The 26,041-nt window shown below is 39.2% G+C and overlaps 1 protein-coding gene across 2 annotated transcripts in view; it reads right to left on the reverse strand.

Moving 5' to 3' along the window:
* Positions 1-468: 468 nt before the first annotated feature.
* Positions 469-26,041, reverse strand: part of LOC126334573 (transcription termination factor 5, mitochondrial) — a 53,097-nt gene continuing 27,524 nt past the window's right edge. Inside the window, exons 5-7 of one of the 2 annotated variants that reach the window (XM_049996959.1) lie at positions 18,529-18,779; positions 6,130-6,354; positions 469-1,400 (exon numbers count right to left, since the gene is read on the reverse strand). In XM_049996959.1, the coding sequence (XP_049852916.1) occupies positions 1,169-1,400; positions 6,130-6,354; positions 18,529-18,779 (708 nt within the window). In that variant the 3' untranslated portion in view covers positions 469-1,168. The remainder of the gene's footprint in view (positions 1,401-6,129; positions 6,355-18,528; positions 18,780-26,041) is intronic. The other variant, XM_049996958.1, reaches the window with a different exon arrangement.

The following is a 26,041-nucleotide window of genomic DNA, read 5'->3' on the forward strand; positions in this document are numbered from 1 at the left end:
GTCCTGGTTTTACGAATTCGATGTGGAGCTCAAATCTCAAAGCAAGGAATGGAAACTAGCAGGAGAACCGAGAACAAAAAAGTAGCGAAAATCAAGGTCCAATGTGAAGACAATGTTGATTGTTTTCTTTGATTCTAGGAGCAGTGTTTACAAGGAATTTGTCTCTCCCAGCCAGAGTGTGAACTGAAATTTTTAAGTTGAAGTTCTGACACGTCTCAGAGCTCTTGTGGCCTGAGTTCGAATGGAGTTGGCAAAAGGGGGCAGGTGGATCCTTCATCACAACAATGTCCCCGCTCACACGTTGCTTGTTGTGCGCGAGTTTTTGGCCTGAAGCTCAATCACCGTGACAGACTACCCACCTTACTCACCCGATTTAGCCTCGTGTGACTTCTTCATGTTCCCGAAATGCAAAATGGTGTTGGGGGGCGGTACTCGGGAGATGTGGAGGCCATCAAGGCAGAAACGACACAGCAACTGAACAACATAACAACTGAAGACTTTCAGCAATGTTATCAACAGTGGAAACGGCGTTGGCAGAAGTGTATCGCGCCTCAAGGCGAATACTTTGAAGGAGACCATATTGTAATACCTGAATAATTGTAAACTAAAGTTATTATTCAACTTTTATACGTATTTTCTGGACAAACCTCGTATGAATTAATTTATGTTGGTACTGGTACAATCCTGGAATAAAGAAGTATTTTATTTATATAAAACTTCATTTTTATTTGTCATATTTTTATTAACTAACTGTAGAAGACAACAATATGTAATATCTTAGAGCAATTATTGCTCTGTTTCTCAAGGAATAACATTCTTTAAGCAAAATTAAAATCATCTTTGGCGTTAAACACACTGAAAGCAGTTATAATAACTATCATTTACAAGAATGTATTTTAAATAGTATTATACATGTGAGGATGGTAGAATGATGATTTGCTTTTACCAAAATATTTTCCAAACTATTACCAAAATTTCGGTGATTTTTTATGGGCTGTTTTGCAATTGCTCTCATGTTTATGGAAGGAACTGAGAGATATACTGATGGTATATTCTTTCATCAGTGTTATGAAGAGCTCCTGTGAATTTATATCAACGTACGCCAACATTAGTAGGACAGTATGAACCACCGAAACTGCAAATGGGAAGAATAGTTAGTGGTAAATATTTAAGCTAAGTCAGTCTCTTCAACTGAACCAGCAGAAAGAGCTTTATGCTTATGGGCATTTGTTGGCCACACTCCGTTTCCTGTGAAGTGATGCCTCCTTTCTAGGAAGTACAAACACAGTCCAAGGTGGTGGTCCTTCAAAATACAAAAATCTTCTGAGTCCACACACAAATGTTCAGGTAACAGCTCCTCTCGACATGGCAATCTATTCAGTTCATCTTCCACATCAGATCTGTAAAAAAAAAATATAATTTATGCAGAAAGAATGAGAGACTAACTTTGTTGTATATAGGTGACATGTTTTATGAACAGCTTTACAGATTCATCTGCAAATACATTTACAAATGTAATGCAGTTTTAATCCTATTTTGTGTCCTTTGAATTTGGAATAATTGCCACCAGCTAGAAGCAATGGAGGGTGAATCTTTGATAATCCTAGCCCCTTTTGATAGCAAAACATCATAAAGTAGTGTATGACAACTGGCTGAATATCCTGATGTGAGCCCCAAAGATAGCAAGTCAGAAAGTGGTTGCCTTGACAATTCATAAAAAATTCAACTTTTACATTTTTCTTATACTTTTTTTGGCAGTCTTCTGTAATTTGTAACTTCCTGCATGAATCATGTCTTCTCTTACTTTGTTATTTACAGAGAAGAAAACCTTAGTTTTGAAACTTTAAGTCTATGACATCTACATGTTATTACTCTCATTTTTGTTATTAGTACTAAAAGAAAAGGATAATTCTTAAAATTCTTCCAAGTAATAAAACAGCAGAAAAATAACAGAGAGCAACAGTGACACCTGAAATTTAATGTGATATCATAATATTAGTTTTCTGTAAAACATTATGCACTTCTCTCTTCACACAGTGTCCCACAACACTAATCCAACATTTCTTAGTTGTTGTGAATGGAGATTCCATGTCATACAAAAAAGGAATATTAGGATTTACTATCAGGTTGGCATGGTCATTAGAGACTGCGCATATGATCAGAATGGACTAGAATGACTAGAATGAGGAAGGAAATCAGCTGTGGCTTTTTTGAAGGAGCCATTCTGGGAGTCAATCATAAGTAAAACCACATTATTATTATGAGCAACATACGGGTCACGCTTGCATCATGGGAAGTGCAACAGTGGCGTGTTTCGTTCATTTAATGTGACAACTTCGTAATCCAATTTCTTGTGATGTAATTGGCACATTTCGATGCAACCAAAGCCATTATTATTGTGATCTCTCATGTTATTGATTGCATAAGGAACAATATGGGGTATTTGTGTTGAAACCAATATTTGCGCATGCGTTAGAATGTCTCACATTATTTACTTTCGTGAGCCCCTGCCGTACATTCATACACGTGAAAGCTGTTTGTCAATATCTATTGTGGTTCCAGAGATATTGGTACTGAAAAGTCTAGGTAAGTGTGCCAAGGTGTGGTGCCACGCCTCTTCACACAACACTCTTCTATCGCATGTCACTGTATTTTGCTCTATGGAATTCAAACGTGTAATATTTTGTAATGGATGCCATGAAACTACATTCAGGACAATGGGAATTAAAATGACCTGTGGTGCATCTCCTGCTCCCAGTCAGCCACTGTGACATCCAGCCCCCCCCCTTTTTTTATATAAAAACTCCAAATTAATATTGGATGGTATTATTTGTAACCAGGAGAACAAGAACTCTTCTCGAAATTTGCACTCTGTATTACCTATTAGCTAATAACTTGCTTTTTTTGTGTGACATAAAATTAAATATAGGAACATAAAAACAGTATAGACAAGAGACAAGGAAGACGGTACACATTTCTTCAATACTTAAGTACTAGCACTTTTTCCTCTTTAATCTTGTTACAGCTTTAGATGCCCTGCTTTACTTTCTGGGAAAGAATCTATTACCTCATCAAAGTTCGTCAAACATTTTGCTACATAAAAAATTGAAATGTCATTGTCTAATACTGAAAAATCTGTTAATACAAATAGTATCCAAGACTGGTGTGGTATCTCAATCTGATTATGTGTAGATAAAATGAAATAGGCCTGAATGAGATTTTCACTCTGCAGTGGAGTGTGTGCTGATATGAAACTTCCTGGCAGATTAAAACTGTGTGCCCGACCGAGACTCGAAATCGGGACCTTTGCCTTTCGCGGGCAAGTATTTCGCAGGAGAGCTTCTGTAAAGTTTGGAAGGTAGGAGACGAGGTACTGGCAGAAGTAAAGCTGTGAGTACCGGGCGTGAGTTGTGCTTCGGTAGCTCAGATGGTAGAGCACTTGCCCGCGAAAGGCAAAGGTCCCGAGTTCGAGTCTCGGTCGGGCACACAGTTTTAATCTGCAAGGAAGTTTCATGAAATAGGCCTGTCTAAAATTGTAGCAATTCTAACACGTGCCAAATAAATGAGACTATTTTGGCACAAATCGTTATTTTTATAACACAACAGAGTATAACTCACGAAGTACCAATATCAAATGCCTATCACAAGCAAAAAGCTTTATGTTAGGAAATAGTTTCACATTTCATTCATACGCTTCAGCTCTTCAAGTATGTGATCGAATAGTAGTAGTAAGAAATATTTATATAAATTTGGAATCGTCATACTCTTCCATAATTTGTATGATGTACCCATTTCTTCTCCTTCCTCATTCTAACAAACTATCTTGTCATAACTAATTCTGTAATTTTCCACACTGCTCCTAGGATAGAACTTAGGCGGCTGCTACCGAGGACCGTACAACTGGCCCTTACTATTGTAGCTGTCTGGCCAAAAATTTCGTTTTCTTGGATACACCGAGAAGATAATACGTAATCTTTCTTACCTGTTAGTAGTTTATTTCCACTCTGGTAGCCTGAATCTATGGATTTGGTTAGTAATTATACAGCAACATGGATCATTTGCAAATCCAGTCAACCACAAAAACAAACAGCAATTGGCATTCACCTGTTCGGCTTTATTACGCTCAGCTCATAAAGCCCTGTCTCCTTCTGTCTGTAGGAAAGTTTATTTCTAGATGCAACTGGGATTCCCCTGGCAGAGACATGATGTACACTACGCACACATTCAAAAATCAACTTATGATTCATTCAGAAATAAACTTAGAATGTGTTTCAAAATTATATGAATAATTTAAAAACAAAGATTCCAAGACTTACCAAGCGGGAGAGCACCGGTAGATAGGCACAATAAATAAAACACACACACAGAATTTCTAGCTTTCGCAACCGACGGTTGCTTCTTCAGGAAAGATGGAAGGAGAGGGAAAGATGAAAGGATGTGGGTTTTAAGGGAGAGGGTAAGGAGACATTCCAATCCCGGGAGCGGAAAGACTTCCCTTAGGGGGAAAAAAGGACAGGTGTACACTCGCACACACACACATATCCATCCGCACATACACAGTTTGACAATGGCCATTTTTGCAGACAGATTTGGTCTGTGTATGTGCGGATGGATATGTGTGTGTGTGCGAGTGTACACCTGTCCTTTTTTCCCCCTAAGGGAAGTCTTTCCGCTCCCGGGATTGGAATGACTCTTTACCCTCTCGCTTAAAACCCACATCCTTTCGTCTTTCCCTCTCCTTCCCTCTTTCCTGAAGAAGCAACCGTCGGTTGCGAAAGCTAGAAATTCTGTGTGTGTGTTTGTGTGTTTTATTTATTGTGCCTATCTACCGGCGCTTTCCCGCTTGGTAAGTCTTGGAATCTTTGTTTTTAATATATTTTTCCCATGTGGAAGTTTCTTTCTATTTTATTTATATGAATAATTGATAGACTAATGTGCACTGGATACTAGGCTCTTTGCGAAACAAGGTTTCTTTCCCCTCAAGGATATGAATTTGGCACTGTATGGCAGTCTGTAGGCATGACCTCTAATAAGCTATCTGTCTGCAAAAATGGCCATTGTCAAACTGTGTCCAAAAGACAGATGGACCACCCAGTTGCCAAGCACACCACCCAACACAATGTGTCCAACTTCAAAGACTGTCAGCCTGCACCACCTGTGTTCTACATAGCAACAACAGCTTTCCAGGATTGTGCTGGTGGGAACTTTCCCTATAACATGTACTTCATTGCTCTAACAATCTAGCCACAACCTTTGCTAGTCGCTGTCTCCATTTACCTCTATCCCTTTCCCTGGTCCCTCTCCAGTCTCGCACACAATTGCTACCCCAGCGCAGTGTCCCAATGTTGCACCTAACAACCCACTATCCTGTCCTCGCTTCATCACTGCACACTCCCAACAGCAGCTTCAAAGCATCTCCCTTCACCTCTATCCTGTTCCTCCATGGCCCCTTGTCTCACATGTTCTGTACCTTCACTACCCATTACAATTGAGATCAATTACTGTGGCTGTTTGTGCATGTGCTTCTACATCTGAAGGACTTCATCTGATAGCTTAGTCTACTTTTAAAATGAAGTTCAAACATGCCTGCCTGCTGCTCAATGCCTCTTTTATGTGGTGAGTAGATTCCCATCCTATTACTTTTTTGTTCCACCTTGGATTTTCCATTACCTGTTTTATTCATCTTTTTGCTCTATCCTCAAAGTGCTACAGACCCTTCAGGGATTTGGTGACCTTGATTTCTAACATCTCCTTTTGCTATCATTTTAAGTAGCATTAAGACTTCAACTGTAGGATAAATTTCTTTCATCATTTGGTTATCAATAAACACAATTCACTAAATAATAATACACTTCCTATAGCACAGATTTCAATAAACGGTAATGTACACCACAGAAATGACACCGAAAGCTTCTTCAGGTCAAGATTTTGAGACAACATATCTATGCTGTTAGATGTTATACACTGTCCCATCAATCACATTTAATGAAAAAATATACTTATGGTGCATTTAAAACAGAAAAAAGTACCTTACCTCCAAAAGTCACAAATGCTTATTAGTTTGATCAATATAATTTTATTTCTTCACAGTGATATCCTAAAATTAATAAAATACCCATTAAGACTCACCTTGGATAGAGAAGAAGCTGCACATTCTCTAAAATCTGTTGCTCGGTATAGCCCCGTTCCAAAAGAAGATCTAATGTGCTCTTTATGCTCACAAGTGGCACATGACAATAAAAAGGATGCAGCTGCATGGAATGGCGAATGATTGTTTCATCTATTTTCAGTACCGAGGACAGATAATACATTATATCCATTCCTTTTGTCCTGTCTGATCCCTCGGTCACGTACCTGAGATAACAACGGTTTTGTGTAATAACTACATACTGATACTACTTTCTACTAGCACTACAAGAACAAATATGATTGGAATAAGTATTATTAGTTTGTTTATAAGACCTGCACATCAAAAACTAAACATGAAGGTACAACCTTCAGCACTAGAGAAGTAAATGAAGAATGAATAAGAAAAGAAGTAAATGATGAATGAATCTCAATATCTTAACACAAATAAAAAATGTTGTCAGTGCTGACTGATATAAGTACAATGTTAAGAATGTTTATACACTGACATATGCTGTTTGCTTAGAATGCAATTGAGGCTTGCTGAATCATTTCTGTACACTCCCCAAAAATAATAGGACTTATTGCAGGAGATACTACACCATCACAAGGCAGAAACTTAGATTACTGCTTTGTCTGATATGAAGTCCTTAATTTACAAACCTATATAGGTCATATGTGTGAACAAAATAAAAAGTAGTCATATTGCAGAGAAACATCCATGTAGATGGGCTCAATGCCATATAACAAATCACTTGCATTCACTGGCCATCATTGTCCACCTGCCGAGACAATTATCGAAATCAGGTGGCACTTCGACATGTAGAGTGTGTGACTTCAGCAGCCTAACAGTGCTTTGCTACCACTGACCACACCACAACAGACCTGCTCTGGCATGTATAAATAGCGGCTGTCTGACCAGGACAGTCATACAGTCATCAATCGATCGAACAGGTGAGTCATCAAATCGTCATGCTGGCCTCCATTGTGGTGTCACCCCCATTCTACCATCATCCTGACAGCTGTCAAAGAGGTCCAGCCAACACCTGATGGACTGACGGTCGAACAGAGCCTCCCCTAGCCACCGGGAACCCACCAATGCCAGCCAACCTTTGTTCTGGCATTTGCTCCCCGGATGCCTGCACCTGTCACCTACTGCGGTCGGGTGAGACTTCACATCCCATACTCAGCAGTGACAGCTGTCACATGAGCACCCGACTTATCTTGACCACAGCGAGGGCCACTGACTATGCCAAGTTGCAACGTGCCTGGGCCCCACTGAGCCTAACAGGAACAGGCATCTTATGACAATGTTTTGCTGCTGTAAAATCTTGGCTTGAGGTCCACCTTCCAGCCACAGTCAGATGAGGGCTTGAGCTTATAACAAATTAGTAATGGGATTTTTCTACCTATTGGCAGTTTCTGACTCACCCCCAACTCTCAATCCTCCACCAGAGCACAACCACATCCTCTATAATACTTTGTAATAAAGGATTTGCATTTAACAACTGATAAAAATCTGAAAAATGAGTTATTTTTAAATGGAAAGATAGAAGACAGTAGTTAAAACACACATGTCTGGGGCATGAACACAGTATTCAGGTTCCAATCCATGACCTATAAATTCATGTTGAAGTAATGTTTGCTTAGGTTCCCCTTAGGGGCATAACCAAGTGTTAGTTACTATGAAAGGTCCATGCTGTTAGCCAGTTAACCTTTACTGAGACAATTTCCCGCAAGTCAGGACCACCATATTGCCTTAAACAGCAATACACTTTACACTGGAAAACCACTTTTGAATGATAGGCTGACTGGACTTGCTTATAGTGGTTACAGCAACAGATGTGCACATCATAAATATTTAAAAACAAGATCATTTTTATGCAACACCAAGAGCTGCTAATAAATCAGAGGTGTGCTACTGCTTTGATTGAACTCATCATCATCATCATCATCATCATCATCATCATCATCATCAACTATAAAATCATTATAACAGCCAATGTAGCATCACTCCTTCTAAGGTGTTAATAATAAAAATACAAGAAAAACAGAGTTTATAAAACTGAGCAACCTTAGCACGCAGTCAATTTCTGTGTTCACTCCTGTCATGTGAGTACATTCATATACTGACAAAGTGGACAGCTGATTTCTGTCAATGCAAAAATGATACAGTATTGTATGCTGAGGACTTGTAGCTATCAATACAATTTTGATGACGCAGACCAGCTGATACCACTGATAGCTACCATTCTCTCCACACTTTCGAACTGAAGAAGGCCTAGTTTTGTCAAAGCTGATCACTACATTAAAAACTTTTATGCATCCCTATATTTGAAAAATGTAATTACAATACTTTGTTCTGCCTCACACACATTTTAACAAATTTGAAGTCTCAGTTTTGTGTCCAGTGCAAGAAAACTTTTTAACAGGCAAAACAAGCCAAAATTGCTTTGATTTTTTCATTGCAATCAAATACAGACTATTTCAATTTGGCTCCTCATAATAATGGGAAATCACCTTGTTTCATCTTATGGCCACGGTGGCCATTTTATTAGGGCAATCTCACTAACGTTTACTCCTCCACACTCACTAGCTAGTCATGCAGTCACTACAATGAGTTAACTAATGGCAGCAGAAACTTGACAACTCCACTTCTCAGGTTGCCTGTGACCAGGGTTTTCATCCAGAACGTGCTTCACAGACTGCATGAAAGATAAGCCTTGGTAATGTGTGATCACCAGATGCAGGTCCCTTGGGTGCAGCTAAAGAGGTCATAGCCAGAAGGTAAGGACAGAAACTGATATCTGCTTTACTTGGGACCACAGACTTCAAGTTTTCAGCTGGCATTACAACAGACGTACAGTGCTGCTTAATGCAATTTTGTTCACTAAAGTTCGCCTTACATAGGAAGGCAGTCCGATATTCAGCTGTTCTGCACATCCCCCTCCATTAACCACTGGCAGCCAGTAAGATTAATTCTCTTTCTGCATAGCTAGGCACAAGTTACATGGCAGTAAAAAGTATTGTAATTACCTTTTTCAAATATAGGGACACACAAAAGTTTCTTCAAGACCCGCTCCCCCAAATTTGAAGGTAGCTGTGACAAAAACAACCATCAATCTTGTGAACAAGAAATTGCTTGTGGAAATGTATTTCTCGAGACAGCGCAGTTCCTTATTGATGTGGGGGCAGTGAGTGCCAGGCAATTACTATCTCATCCAACTCCACTGTTGCCATACTTCATAACAATGCAGTTTCATTCACAGAGCAAGCAAATTATGCATTCAACTGTCGATGTTATTTTCTTACAGTTGTATAGCTGTGAATGTGCATGTTTAAACGTGTTAGTACGATTTCCAAATAAATATGTCAGGCGTAGGGAATATTTAGCGCGTTTACAACATTGAATCTGAAAGTGGGGCCCCAATTGTTGACACTTTAAGGACACAAGAATGGAATGCAAAGGCATGTGGTGTAGGCAAGAGAACTGCACAGCAAATTATAAATGAAGTGTCAGAGCTGTAGAGACACCATGAGAAGTTGGTTTCATGTCACCCGGAAATCATTGACATCTCAAGGAACCTGTAAGACAAATGGATGACTTTGACAAGAATGTTTTAAGGGGCTCCGTCTTAGAAAATTATATGAATGGTTAATATCTGACTGAGAAAATTGGCTTCAAAGGAAGCGCTTCATCAGTGCAAAAAAAATTTCAAAGACATTGATTTCAAACATTCTGAAAGTAATGACGGGAGAAAGTTTCTAATGGAACGAAGTGACATAGCTGCAGCATGTGTCACATTCATGAGAAAGATGCACGAAATAAGAGAAGGTAATTCAACAGTGTATTACCAAGATGAAACATGGGTGAATCAAAATCATTCCAGGAAAAGCTGCTGGAATATGAGTGATAGTACTGGCAGTCATACGAACTTGACTTACTTGCACCTGAGTGTAGCCATGCAGTTTTGTGCTTACCAACATACTACTGCCAGTGGAACGTGATCGAATTAATTTGGGCACAGGTTAAAGACCACGTGGCAGGAAGAAACAAAACATTCAAGGTAGTAGACACTGAATTGCTTCTGCATGAAGCAATAGACAACATATACCCTTCGGGGTGGCCAGATTGTGTGTGGCACACCAGAAAACTTCAGGAAGAGGACTTTAAAAGGGAGATGAAGATGGGTGGATGCTTTGATCCATCACTGTATATTTACAGTCAGATGGTTCGGACACAGATTCAGATAGCAATGACAATGGTATTATGACGTAGATTCTGGAACAAACGCAATAATAATTCTTATTTTTAAAGACGCATGATTTGAAAAGAAACCATGTGTTTTTTGTGTCAAAATATCAGTTGTGTACATAGTATATGAAAATGTCCTGACCTTTATTGGCTAGGAATTTGTATCCTAAGGAGTATGCAGATGTTGACCTTTCATGAGTGACATCACTACAATTTTTGATACATTTCCCAAAGCATATCAGTTGGTTTGTTAGTTGTGAACTTTAAGATTTTCCCAGCATTTACTGTGCATTTGCGAGAAAGCGGCAGGATAAATTTCTCGAAAACTCCATTTTTTGACAAGTAACAACATCAATTTCAAGGTACAAATTGGAAAATGTCTTAAAATAGCAGGCAGGATTACCTGTCGAGATATCGGTCATTTTCGATGTACTTATCAGGCAGCATTAACTCTAGTTATTTGAAGAAGATATAGGTTATTTGCTTGTTCTGTGGACAATAAATGTGGTGCCTAAATGCACTGTGAAATGTGTTAAGTTTGCACTCATAATGATTTTTGTCAGTAAGAATATGACAACATGTTGACAATTTACACTTTAATCTTTTTCATTAATCTTTGCTACCAGTAATCCTTTACTTGTACACATTTAAGTACATTAAGACACAAACACATTATAAAGTTACCCATTTTCAAAAAATTCTATGTATGAGAAGAACACACGTATAATGGTTTCAATTTGTGTTTGAAGTTAATTTTGTTACCCATTACATTCTTCACCTGAATGATTACATTGTCAAAGATTTTTGTAGCTAAGTACCTCACTCATTTCTGTGCCCGATAGAATGGATCATTGATTAGTGTAAAGAATTTCTCTTCCTCTTATTTTAATGATGAATGATACAGTTGTTTCTTAAATGCAGTTGATCATTGAAAACAACTGTTTAATGAATTGTCTCCAAGAAGTTCTACCCTTATTACAAGTTTCTGTGTGAAAAACACTTTCTTCCTTTGGGAAAAGTCATCAAAGGCTTTAATGCCACTGCAAATTAGTGAATGAAGTAAGTCAACTTTTTGAAATTTGCATCTACAAAATCTACTGCTATCCACAATGAAAAAGTTGCAAAGCTTGGATGTTTAAAATCTGTAACATGTAAATCCCATTTTCAGTTCTCCATATTACAGTTTTACTTATAATCACACAAAAATAACAAATATTGTAACCAGTTCTGTTAGCTTTGTCATTAGACAATCACATTCTTGAGAAAAACTGTACTTTACACCTTCAAAAAGCTGCGTCAATTGTTCTTGCCTTCCAACATTATGCAAAGTAAAGCTGTGGAGTACTGGATGCAGCATTTTCATCATTTGAATTAAAATTTCTCTCATAAAGATGACTGATCAAAATCAGTTATAACATTTACTATTCTCCTCATGGATCCAAATACGTAATATAATGTATGGCATGTAGATGAATCTGATTGTTGTCTACACCAGCAAGGTTTGGCAATGTGGACTTTGTTTGCCCGCCCTCTGCTGCTACGGCTTACGAGAATCTTATCCCTTCCACACTTCCCTATCGCTCCACCTCTATGTGTGGAAATGTCGTCCTACATGATGCCTCCTATAACTGTAAGTAACAGAATTGGATAAGAAGTGTATTGTAAGAAACAAAGCAATTATTACTGCGGATATGAGCAGGTAACCTGCAGATATCTGCAACAGCACACGGTTTTATCTGCAAGATAACAATTACTCCAGATCTCTGCATCTGTGAGGATCTCTATGGTACTGAAAATAAGCATATATAATTGCAGACATTGTTCACTATTTATAAAACTATACGATTCAAGCCAAAATATTCCAATACATATACAAGTGTTCCTGACTAAATAATAAGTAAAGTTGCTGATGGCAACAATGTCCAAATATGAGTTAACCATGAACATTTTTTTAAAACTGTAACGTAAAGTGTACTTAAAAAAATTGTTGAATGCTGATATGTGAAACAAACAATAAAATGAAACAACTTGCAACATGGTCACAGTAAGATATTCCAGTGATCCAGGAAATATTTATATTATTATAAATCCAATCTCTGTCCACAAAAAATAATCAATAAAGTTATTAATTTTACTCATAGATGACCGACCATCTTCAGACCTGGAAACAAAGATATGGAGGTAGCTTGATACACAAATATTTCCAAATTTCCCAAATAACAGCATCAGAAATCAATTGAAACAAAAATAACATTTCCGTACCTGAGTGGATGCAGTGTACTAAATATATTGAGTCATTACGTATACAGATGGTACAGTTACAATAAACAGCTACACAAGCTTCGTCATCAATTACAAACTTTGAGTACTGTGAGCACCACTGTGAGATATATCTTAACATTTCCTTGTTAAATCTGTTTCATCTGTAGCTCATATGAGTAGATGGTATGTGTGATTATAGTGCTGATTATATCCAATAAACCATTTTTTCTCTATTTCATGGTGAGTAATTGTGGATCCACCTGTGTGCACTCGTTTGCCAGGTGGATGGTGTAGGAAGAGTATATGCATCGAGAAAGGTAAAAAAATTGTTCAGTTTTATTTGTGAGCTGCAGACTTTTTCATTTAATGACTGCTTGTACTATACAATGGTACTGCGTACCTTTTGGTTACATAGACAGAATTATATTTTAATAATGTGTCCTTCATAACTACATTTTACTGCTTTTACTGTAGCCCATGCATAAATGATGTGTGACAATAGCACCATGAACCATGGACCTTGCCGTTGGTGGGGAGGCTTGCGTGCCTCAGCGATACAGATAGCCGTACCGTAGGTACAACCACAACGGAGGGGTATCTGTTGAGAGGCCAAACAAACGTGTGGTTCCTGAAGAGGGGCAGCAGCCTTTTCAGTAGTTGCAAGTGCAACAGTCTGGACGATTGACTAATCTGGCCTTGTAACAATAACCAAAACGGCCTTGCTGTGCTGGTACTGTGAACGGCTGAAAGCAAGGGGAAACTACGGCCGTAATTTTTCCCCAGGGCATGCAGCTTTACTGTATGATTAAATGATGAAGGCGTCCTCTTGGGTAAAATATTCCAGGGGTAAAATAATACCCTATTTGGATCTCCGGGCGGGGACTACTCAAGAGGATGCCGTTATTAGGAGAAAGAAAACTGGCATTCTACGGATCAGAGCGTAAAATGTCAGATCCCTTAATCGGACAGGTAGGTTAGAAAATTTAAAAAGGGAAATGGATAGGTTAAAATTAGATATAGTGGGAATTAGTGAAGTTCGGTGGAAGGAGGAACAAGACTTCTGGTCAGGTGACTACAGGGTTATAAACACAAAATCAAATAGGGGTTATGCAGGAGTAGGTTTAATAATGAATAGGAAAATAGGAATGCAGGTAAGCTACTACAAACAGCATAGTGAACGCATTATTGTGGCCAAGATAGATACGAAGCCCACGCCTACTACAGTAGTACAAGTTTATATGCCAACTAGCTCTGCAGATGACGAAGAAATTGAAGAAATGTATGATCAAATAAAAGAAATTATTCAGATAGTGAAGGGAGACGAAAATTTAATAGTCATGGGTGACTGGAATTCGGCAGTAGGAAAAGGGAGAGAAGGAAACGTAGTAGGTGAATATGGATTGGGGCTAAGAAACGAAAGAGGAAGCCACCTGGTAGAATTTTGCACAGAGCACAACTTAATCATAGCTAACACTTGGTTTAAGAATCATGAAAGAAGGTTGTATACATGGAAGAACCCTGTAGATACTGACAGATTTCAGACAGATTATATAATGGTAAGACAGAGATTTAGGAACCAGGTTTTAAATTGTAAGACATTTCCAGGGGCAGATGTGGACTCTGACCACAATCTATTGGTTATGACCTGTAGATTAAAACTGAAGAAACTGCAAAAAGGTGGGAATTTAAGGAGATGGGACTTGGATAAACTGAAAGAACCAGAGGTTCTACAGAGTTTCAGGGAGAGCATAAGGGAACAATTGACAAGAATGGGGGAAAGAAATTCAGTAGAAGAAGAATGGGTAGCTTTGAGGGATGAAGTAGTGAAGGCAGCAGAAGATCAAGTAGGTAAAAAGACGAGGGCTAGTAGAAATCCTTGGGTAACAGAACAAATATTGAATTTAATTGATGAAAGGAGAAAATATAAAAATGCAGTAAATGAAGCAGGCAAAAAGGAATACAAACGTCTCAAAAATGAGATCGACAGGAAGTGCAAAATGGCTAAGCAGGGATGGCTAGAGGACAAATGTAAGGATGTAGAGGCTTATCTCACTAGGGGTAAGATAGATACTGCCTGCAGGAAAATTAAAGAGACCTTTGGAGTACAGAGAACCACTTGTATGAATATCAAGAGCTCAGATGGAGACCCAGTTCTAAGAAAAGAAGGGAAAGCAGAAAGGTGGAAGGAGTATGTAGAGGGTCGAAACAAGGGCGATGTACTTGAGGACAATCTTAAGGAAATGGAAGAGAATGTAGATGAAGATGAAATGGGAGATACGATACTGCGTGAAGAGTTTGACAGAGCACTGAAAGACCTGAGTTGAAACAAGGCCCCCGGAGTAGACAACATTCCATTGGAACTACTGACGGCCTTGGGATACCCAGACCTGACAAAACTCTACCATCTGGTGAGCAAGATGTATGAAACAGGCGAAATACCCTCAGACTTCAAGAAGAATATAATAATTCCAATCCCAAAGAAAGCAGGTGTTGACAGATGTGAAAATTACCGAACAATCAGTTTAATAAGTCACAGCTGCAAAATACTAACACAAATTCTTTACGGACGAATGGAAAAACTAGTAAAAGCCGACCTCAGGGAAGATCAGTTTGGATTCCATAGAAATACTGGAACATGAGAGGCAATACTGACCTTCCGACTTATCTTAGAAGAAAGATTAAGGAAAGGCAAACCTATGTTTCTAGCATTTGTAGACTTAGAGAAAGCTTTTGACAATGTTGACTGGAATACTCTCTTTCAAATTCTAAAGGTGGCAGGGGTAAAATACAGGGAGCGTAACAATATTTACAATTTGTACAGAAACCAGATGGCAGTTATAAGAGTCGATGGACATGATAGGGAAGCAGTGGTTGGGAAGGGATTAAGACAGGGTTGTAGCCACTCCCCGATGTTATTCAATCTGTATATTGAGCAAACAGTTAAGGAAACAAAAGAAAAGTCCCGAGTAGGTATTAAAAACTATGGAGAAGAAATAAAAACTTTGAGGTTCGCCGATGACATTGTAATTCTGTCAGACACAGCAAAGGACTTGGAAGAGCAGTTGAATGGAATTGACAGTGTCTTGAAAAGAGGATATAAGATGAACATCAACAAAAGCAAAACGAGGATAATGGAATGTAGTCGAATTAAGTCGGGTGATGTTGAGGGTATTAGATTAGAAAATGACACACTTAAAGTAGTAAAGGAGTTTTGCTATTTGGGGAACAAAATAACTGATGATGGTCGAAGTAGAGAGGATATAAAATGTAGACTGGCAACGGCAAGGAAAGCGTTTCTGAAGAAGAGAAATTTGTTAACATCGAGTATAGATTTAAGGGTCAGGAAGCCATTTCTGAAAGTATTTGTAAGGGCTGTAGCCATGTATGGAAGTGAAACATGGACGATAAATAGTTTGGACAAGAAGAGTATAGAAGCTTTCGAAATGTGATGCTACAGAAGAATGCTGAAGATTAGATGGATAGATCACATAACTAATGAGGAAGTATTGAATAGGATTGGGGAGAAGAGAAGTTTGTGGCACAACTTGACCAGAAGAAGGGATCGGTTGGTAGGACATGTTCGGAGACATCAAGGGATCAGCAATTTAGTATTGGAGGGCAGTGTGGAGGGTAAAAATCATAGAGATAGACCAAGAGATGAATACACTTAGCAGATTCAGAAGGATGTAGGCTACAGTAGGTTCTGGGAGATGAAGAAGCTTGCACAGGATAGAGTAGCATGGAGAGCTCCATCAAACCAGCATCAGGACTGAAGACAACAACAACAACAACAACAACAACAACAACAACAACAACATGTTGGATAACATTTGCTCATTTCGTTACATGTAATTGTGAGCAGGCCATTGACTCCTGTTTAATAGATGGATTGCATGGGCACAGTACAAGTTTTTTGTTCTGCTTTATTAGCGAGCTGCAGATATTCTTGTTTTAATGACTGACTGCGTTGTACAATTATACGGTGTAATTTCAGTAACACAGTTTTATTTTTAATAAAGCCTACCTTGCTACATTTTATTGTACAACATGTATGCATTATCATCTGTACTCTGATTATTTGCACTAAATTCTGCAGGAAAGATTTTGTACACTTAATCAGAAAGAGTATTTCCATTGAAGTTAAGTGAAGTTATGTGCAGCAGTGACATTTAGCATGCGACAATGCAGACATGTTGCTCATTCCAGCCCAGCTGTATAACTTGTTTTCTCAAAGTGTCAACACATTAGGTCGCAATGGTAGTCACAGTACTTGAAATTTGTACTTTGGTGATGAAGCTTGTATGGCTAATTATTGTGGCTGTACCATTTGTACGTGTAATGACAAGATGTTGTTGTTGTGGTCTTCAGTCCTGAGAGTGGTTTGATGCAGCGCTCCATGCTACTCTATCCTGTGCAAGCCTCTTCATCTCCCAGTACCCACTGCAACCTACATCCTTCTGAATCTGCGTAGTGTAGTCATCTCTTGGTCTCCCTCTACGATTTTTACCCTCCACGCTGCCCTCCAATACTAAATTGGTGATCCCTTCATGCCTCAGAACATGTCCTACCAACCGATCCCTTCTTCTGGTCAAGTTGTGCCACAAACTTCTCTTCTCCCCAATCCTATTCAATACTTCTGCATTAGTTATGTCATCTGCCCATCTAATCTTCAGCATTCTTCTGTAGCACCACATTTCGAAAGCTTCTATTCTATTCTTGTCCAAACTATTTATCGTCCATGTTTCACTTCTATACATGGCTACACTCCATACAAATACTTTCAGAAATGTCTTCCTGACCCTTAAATCTATACTCGATGTTAACAAATTTCTCTTCTTCAAAACCGCTTTCCTTGCCATTGCCAGTCTACATTTTATATCCTCTCTACTTCGACCATCATCAGTTATTTTGCTCCCCAAATAGCAAAACTCCTTTACTACTTTAAGTGTGTCATTTTCTAATCTAATACCCTCAACATCACCCGACTTAATTCGACTACATTCCATTATCCTCGTTTTGCTTTTGTTGATGTTCACCTTATATCCTCCTTTCAAGACACTATCCATTCCGTTCAACTGCTCTTCCAAGTCCTTTGCTGTCTCTGACAGAATTACAATGTCATCGGCGAACCTCAAAGCTTTTATTTCTTCTCCATGGATTTTAATACCTACTCCGGACTTTTCTTTTGTTTCCTTAACTGCTTGCTCAATATACAGATTGAATAACATCGGGGAGAGACTAGAGCCCTGTCTCACTCCCTTCCCAACCACTGCTTCCCTTTCAGGTCCCTCGACTCTTATAACTGCCATCTGGTTTCTGTACAAATTGTAAATAGCCTTTCGCTCCTTGTATTTTACCCCTGCCACCTTTAGAATTTGAAAGAGAGTATTCCAGTCAACATTGTCAAAAGCTTTCTCTAAGTCGACAAATGCTAGAAACATAGGTTTGCCCTTCCTTAATCTAGCATCTAAGATAAGTCATAGGGTCAGTATTGCCTCTCATGTTCCAACATTTCTACGGAATCCAAACTGATCTTCCCCGAGGTCGGATTCTACTAGTTTTTCCATTCGTCTGTTCAAAATACTAACACGAATTGTTTACAGACGAATGGAAAAACAGATGAATGACAAGATATGTGTAGTATAATGCATCTACTCACACATCAAAGTTTCATTTTTGTTTAAAATGATTTCTGGTTTTGTATTTGTGTAATATGGAAGTATCTGTTCTTTGAGCTACCTTTTATGCTTATTTTTAGGTCTGCAAATGTTCATCACTGACTGAAATTAATACCTTGATTCATAAACATGACTGGACTTACAGCAACATAAATAAAATGAAAATTATTATAGATTAAAGTTTACACTAAATCTGATACTACATACTTCTGAAAGTGCTTTCGTGATGTGCAGAGAACATGTAGACTAGCACAACGCACTTGAGCTTCATGGAGGTGGTCTAAGCGACTCTGAGCTTTGTTTTGATAATGAACCAGACGTAACACTCGAGGATGTTTCACCAGTGCTTGAAATTCAGGTACCTCCTGTAACTGCTCTAAACGCCACCGAACTGTCTCACTGCTGAGTGTAAATACATGTGGGCAGCGTTGGATTGCCACATCTGAGATTCCGTGCTCCTGAAACAAAAATTATTACAGTAATAGAATTTGCAGGCAAGGTATTAAATTTGTTAGTTTATACACATATTGAAGACACAGAAACAATCATTCTTAGACATTCTGCATATTACATTACTGGCTGTCATGTGAAATAAAAGAGCAACTGCACGTTACATTGTCATGGAACCTTCCATTAAAGCTTCTTCATTTCCATAAATCAGAGAAGATAATGGACATGTTTTTCACACAAGTGGCATGCAGAATTAAAGTGAGAGGAGTGTCATTTAAATTCTAATGTGCACATCCTGAAAAATCTGCTTCAAAATCAGGAGCCAAACATAGGTAATTATCGTATGCGTCTGAAACTATTATAATGGCAACTAAAGTAAATTAAGTTTTTCAGAAAATACCTATGATAAACATATGGGCATAGTCACTAATCCTTCTCTCTGATTTTCATTTACACACACACACACACACACACACACACACACACACACAAACAAACAGCAGTTGGTCCCTGTTCCTCATCTAAGGCCTTCACTGCAGAGCCATCCATGTAATTGTATGGTACACTAGCACTTAAAATAGTTCTTCATCCAGCAGAAGGACACATGTCCTTTCACTTTCAATTACACTTGGTATCATCTAGTGCTGTAGGAAATACAAGTTTTCAACTTATGCTGCCCACAGTTTTGACAAATCGTCATGCAATGACCTATTTCACCACTCCAACTTTAAATACTGCAAACAATTATAATTCTCATATAGCTTTTTCTTAAATTTCTCTTGCTATTCTTTCTGTCCATATTCAAGGAGTTTATACTCAGCCCAACAACATGTTTTAAATTGTTGCCTGCTCCAAAAACTAAGGTTAATAGCCTCATTCAATCGCAAACTTCGCAAGTCACTAACAGTTTGCAAAGTGGCTCAAGTGCACAAGGTCATGATGAACAGCTTGAAAGCATTTGATATCCTTGAACAGAGGAAGCCTTTTCTGCCTCTTTTGTAGTTTACCCACATGTAGTACCAGTTGAGAAAGCCGAACTTCTTTTAATGTTATTTTTGATTCCACCATTTTAAAGTGTTACTCATGATTCAAGTGGTTCAAATGGCTCTGAGCACTATGGAGCTTAACATCTGAGGTCATCTGTCCCCTAGACTTAGAACTACTTAAACCTAACTAACCTAAGGACATCACTCACATCCTTGCCCGAGGCAGGATTTGAACCTGCCACCCTAGCAACAGTGCAGTTCCGGATTGAAGCGCCTAGAACCACTCAGCCACAGCAGCCAGCTCATTACTCATGAATTTTGTATTACAATTTGTATACTTAGAAAATTTTATGCACATAGACACTGAAAAGCCAAAAAGACTATAAAAAACTACATAATTTTTTGTTACAACTTGTACAAAATTTCAGCAAATATGATCTGACTGTGTAAATGTTTTACTTTCAATCTCTCTTTACATATTAAAGAATGAGAAGAAATCCTTTCAGAGGATCTAGACATGATAAACGATATAACGAACAGTGGAAGCCCTGTCCCATCTGTGGTAAGGTGTGCATATTCCAAACAAGGTAACAAATTTCCTAGCATGAACTTAATACAGACTTCGCAGAATACAGCTGAACCACAATGTGTAAACAGTTTCCTGTCAGCATCTAATTGTCTGAGTTTGGGAAAATCATTGTTCAAATGTCACATTCACTTGGTTGGAAGCTGATCTCAAACAAAGCTAGTATCAGCAGTGTCTGCCAGCTCAACATCATATCATATATTCTATTGATGAAAAAGCTTTCTGAGTATTGTAACATTTGGCCATGGTTGTAGTTGCATTCTTCTGGGTCTCCTGATATGCTTTATCTGTGAGGATCACTTATATTTTGGATACACGTGTCATGGCAGCTGCAGTGTAACATGTGTTAAGTTCGGCTCGCGAAATTTAGTTGAATTCGAAGGTGTTCTCGCAGGTGGTGTTGTCTAGTACAAGTGTAAATCGTGTAAACAACAGTGTTCTGTGCACTAGTGATATTTTTTTTTTTCTGTGCTCTGCCAATATCTCCGAGAAAATGGTAAACAGAAGAGTCAACAGCAGCGCGTCCAGCAGCGGGGAAGCAGCAGGTGCGGCGGGCCTGCTTTTGGCGGAAGGTGTGGCCGCAGCTCCCGGTATAACGGAGCTGGTCTGCTCTGAGGTAAACACTGCACTTCGTGATAAAAACAGTCTCGATCTGATAGCAGGCACTATATCAGATATTGTAACGGCAGCAGTATTGGCCAAAATGCGTGAAACTGTTAAGGTCAATACTGCCGAAATTACAGCACTAAAAAAGTCTGTGTCTGAATACGAGAAAAAGGCACGAGAGTTGGAAGTGAAACTATCTGTCGCAACAGACGAGCTAGAACAGTACCAACTGCGAAATAGTCTACGACTGTTTGGAGTAGGAGAAAATAGGGAAGAAGACACGGACAACCTGCTTATACAGGTTGCGCGTGACAAACTAGGCGTTGAAGTGACCAAGGCAGACATTGACAGGAGCCATCGGGTGGGACGAAAACTACCAGGTGCTACCAAACCTCGTCCAATAATAATTAAATTTGTCTCGTACCAAAAAAGGGCTGAGATCTTTACCCAGAAGAAGAAGTTAGCAAGGACAGGGCTTACAATAAGGGAAGATCTGACACATGAACAGCTAAAGATTGTAAACAGTGCCATATCCCATTTCGGTCTTCAGAATGTGTGGACTCAGGATGGCAGAGTAATCATTAAGACAGCAGCTGGAAAGAAGACAGTCACAAACATGACAGAAATGAATAGTATTAAGTGAAGCTACTCGAGCCAAAAGTGAAAACTTAACACCATTTGCAAATTGTAACAGCCCTATACTCAGATATAGTCTTGTAATTGTATTAACTTTTTAATTATACTCATATTTGTACCTTCAACTAATTGGTTTTGTAACTGTATTAACTTTTTACTATTTTTTTTGTGTCTGTAGCTCTAACCATTGCTTAATTTTAGTTACTGCTAATACTTTTTTCATTTTCTCAGTTTATTCTCTTCCATTCTGTAATAGTTCTATCGCAATTATTAGTCTCTCCTTTAGTTCATTAATCACCCATCTCTTCGGTTAAAATTGTTCATAACAAAAATCACTACCAGTATCACTTTAGTAAATTTCAATTTAATTCTAGCTTCCTACGATAATCTATTAAAGATTAAGCTTACTTCTCTCTGCTGGCAGCATCGGCCTCTTAAATCACTCCCCTTTCCCTTATTTCCACCCTAAGCTGTTTCAAATATGCTAATTACATTTCTCCTATTACGACATAGGATACACGGTGACACACAGCCATCACTATTTCGGTCATATTCTCCTTGCACCGAATACCACTAATCCATTTTCTATACTCCCACAACCTCAGGAAATCTCTTGCAGTCGCCTTTCTTTCGGCACTCGAGGAGTCAAAAACAGGGCGCACAAAATCTCGGACACACTTGTGTTATATCACTTGGCGGAAACAGAAGCCAGTGCCCTTCGTGGCAGGTAGTGCCTAACAAAGGGACAAACCAGTCTGCCACCCTACTCCAGGCTGCTCAGCGGAACGCATTAGAGCTTTTAGCAGCTCACTGCAACATCCAGTCTTTAACTGCACATTACGAAGAACTTAGCCTCCTCTTCAACCATCTAAACTACCACGTAATCCTCCTATCCGAAACGTGGTTGAAACCACACATATCCTCTGCATCTATTCATCTCCCAGGGTACACATTTCTTAGGGCAGACAGATCAAAAAAGCGAGGTGGCGGGGTCGGCGCGTATATACGAACAGATCTCAAAGCAAAAGTCTTATGTACATCAAATTATGCTGAAGAAAAAGAGGCTGAATTCATGTTCATTGAAATAAATATACAAAGTCGGAAATTCTTGACTGGTGTCGTGTACAAGCCGCCAAAAATAAGCTCAATGAGTTCCTTCCAGTCGAAATTACATTCACTTCAGTGTCAATACGAACATGTCATCGTAATCGGCGACTTGAACATAGACCTGCTAAGAGACACTCCCTCCACAATAAACTAAGAAGATTGTTTAGTTGCAATAGCATGAACATTCTTCTATTACAACCTACACACCATACGGCGCACAGTCATACTCTTATAGATGTAATCGCAACGAAACAGACTGACAAAGTAAGAGATATTGGTCAAACATCGGCCCCTGGCCTCTCAGCACATGATGTAATATTCCTGGCCTACTCTGTGCAGCCCCCAAGGATCACATCATATTACATAACTTGTGGGAACATGAAACGTATTGACCTTGACGCTCTAACAGCCGATTGCTCAGAAATCTCATGGCATCAAATAATCAGACAACCTACAATCGACGGCAAAATTAATGAACTTGGTGATAAACTCACTGCCCTATACAACAAACATGCACCTGTGCGCACAATCCGTGTAAGAAAATCTCCTGCTCCATGGCTGACAGCTGAATTACGTCAAATGATGACTAATAGGGATGCTGCCCACAGGCATTTCAAGGCAGATCCGAAACCCGAGTGTTTCGAAGAATATAGAAAGCTATGGAACAGAGTAAAACAATACATTCGCAATGCTAAAATCAGGCACGCTCGTTCCCTTGTATGCAGCGATCTGACACCTACGACTCTATGGAAGAATCTACTTAGCTTGGGGGTCGGAAAGGCAAAATCGGAAACTACTTTTCATGTGCCAGCTAACGAATTAAATAAATTCTTCTCTGCACCTCTGAATACCAGCACGGCTGATAATTACCGTCCACAAGAACCCCAAACAGGGTAACTAGCAACAATACCTTCCATCTAAAACATGTAACAACAAATACGGCAAGAAAAGCAATAATGAGACTCTCTTCTGATGCAATAGGCAACGACAGTATCGGTATAACCATGATTAAGAATGTTGCCGATATCTTAGTACCTGTCTTAACTGACATATTTAATTTTTCCCTCGTGAACGGAATATACCCCACTGCATGGAAAAGAAGCATAATTCGACCCATCCCTAAGATCGAAAACTCGCAACTGCCTAGTGATTACCGACCAATTAGCATACTGCCTGCTGTTTCCAAAGCACTTGAATATATTGTTCATGACCAAATCATTGAACACTTGCATGAATTCAGCCTATAAGACAAATTTCAATCCAGTTTCCGTAAACATCACAGCACAAACACTGCTCTAATTAAAGTTACTGATGACCTGAAATATGCCATCGACAATTGAAAGGCAACAATATTGACGGTACTGGACTTCAGCAAATCTTTTGATACTGTTAACTTTGACATATTGCTCATAAAAATGCAACAGCTTAATTTCTCTGATAGTGCAATGAGATGGTTTGAAAGCTACTTAAAAGACAGACAGCAATGTGTTGTCTGCGTAAATGAAAAATCTTCCTAGAAACATGTTTCTTCAGGAGTGCCACAAGGATCAGACTTGAGGACAACTTTTGTTTTCTTTATGTGTCAACAATATTTCGTCGGTTCTGTCCTCCTGTAAATATCATTTCTATGCCAATGACCACCAGCTCTACCTAAGTGTCAGACCTGAAGATGTAAACACTGCAATCGCTCAGATGAATGATGATCTGTCTTCAGTAGTGACATGGGCGAAAAACCTGGGGCTTAAACTAAATGCAAAAAAGATGCAAGTAATCTTAATAGCCCATCAGAAATTAATAAATTCAGACTTCCATGAACAGCTACCTCCTATTCTGCTCGATGGTACTCCAATACCATATCAGAAAACAGTGAAGAACTTGGGTGTAACTTTGGATGAGCATCTCAACTGGGCGGAGAATACAGTCGCAGTGTGCCGAAAGACGTCTGCTTGTCTCTATGCTCTCAAAAAGTTTCAGAACATATTTCCACAGGGCTTGAAACGCCAGCTCGTGCAAGCACTCGTTCTACCCAACCTCCACTATTGTGATGTGATTCAACAAGGCATGAGTAGTGAAAACAAAAGACGGCTAAAGCTAACCATGAATGCCTGTGTGCGTTACACCTGCAACATTCGCCGATATGATCATGTTAGTGCTTCATACTCCGAGCTAGGGTGGCTGCGGCCAGACAAATTGCGTGACTACCACACTCTATGTCTACTTCGATGACTCCTCGTTGCACAAGCACCCCAGTACCTTGCTTCAGAGATTAAAAACCTGTCATGCCGTCATAACTGAAACACGAGGTCACTCTTATTTGGTATCCTAACTGTGCCCACTGACAAAACAAAAACTTTTGCAAACTCCTTCTCAGTTGCTGCTGTCCACCTTCTGGAACAAACTGCCCCTTACCTTGCGGAAAATTCAATCTCCTGCTGCTTTTGAGAAGTAGTTGAAGCATTTCCTACTATCATCCTCATAAAGTTCTCCAAAAAATTAATGTACAAGGCCAATCCTCTCATCTGTCAAATAGCAAAGCTGGTGTCTCCTATCTTGCTTCTGAGATGCCTTCCTCTTCATCTATCTCTATTAGCCACACAATCTTCTTTTCCTTTATATTTTCTTAATTATGTTTCATCATGTCTCTCTATTCTTCTCCTCCCTTCACCGTGAGTCTCCCTCATACTCCCTGCTGCCAGCACTCCTATCTAAAATCTTTCTCTTCAATAATGTCTTAAGTATAACAGTACTTATGATCTACGAATATAAACTCTATATGTATTTATTTTTCCAGGTGTATCTTTGTAACTGTTTATTTCACTTTTTGTACTAGATGTAGTTTAACATGCCTACTAAAACATATGAATGTAAAATAAGTAGAATGCTGGGTCAGATGTAAGAGGTGGCCTGATGGCCCTAATCTTGCCAGGTTAAATAAATAAATATTTTGTCACTGTTGATCACTGAGTATGACAGATTCTCAATATGGGGATCATTAACAACCAGATATGTGATAGGACGGACTAAAGGTTTGTACCCGTGGCAGCAGTAAACTGACCAATAACTGCTTACCAGACAACATGTGATGGGAGCAAACCATGGGAAGCACAGCCATGCACACATTCGAGAGTTAAAGGGAGACACAGCTGCTCCAGTATCCACTTGCAGCGACAATCATTTGTTCAGTATAGACACTTTAATAAAGGTCCACCCCCATGAACCATGGACCTTGACGCTGGCGGAGAGGCTTGTGTGCCTCAGCGATACAGATAGCCGTACCATAGGTGCAACCACAACGGAGGGGTATCTGTTGAGAGGCCAGACAAACGTGTGGTTCCTGAAGAGGGGCAGC

This window comes from Schistocerca gregaria, chromosome 2 (genome assembly GCF_023897955.1).
Source record: "Schistocerca gregaria isolate iqSchGreg1 chromosome 2, iqSchGreg1.2, whole genome shotgun sequence".
NCBI lineage: Eukaryota > Metazoa > Arthropoda > Insecta > Orthoptera > Acrididae > Schistocerca > Schistocerca gregaria.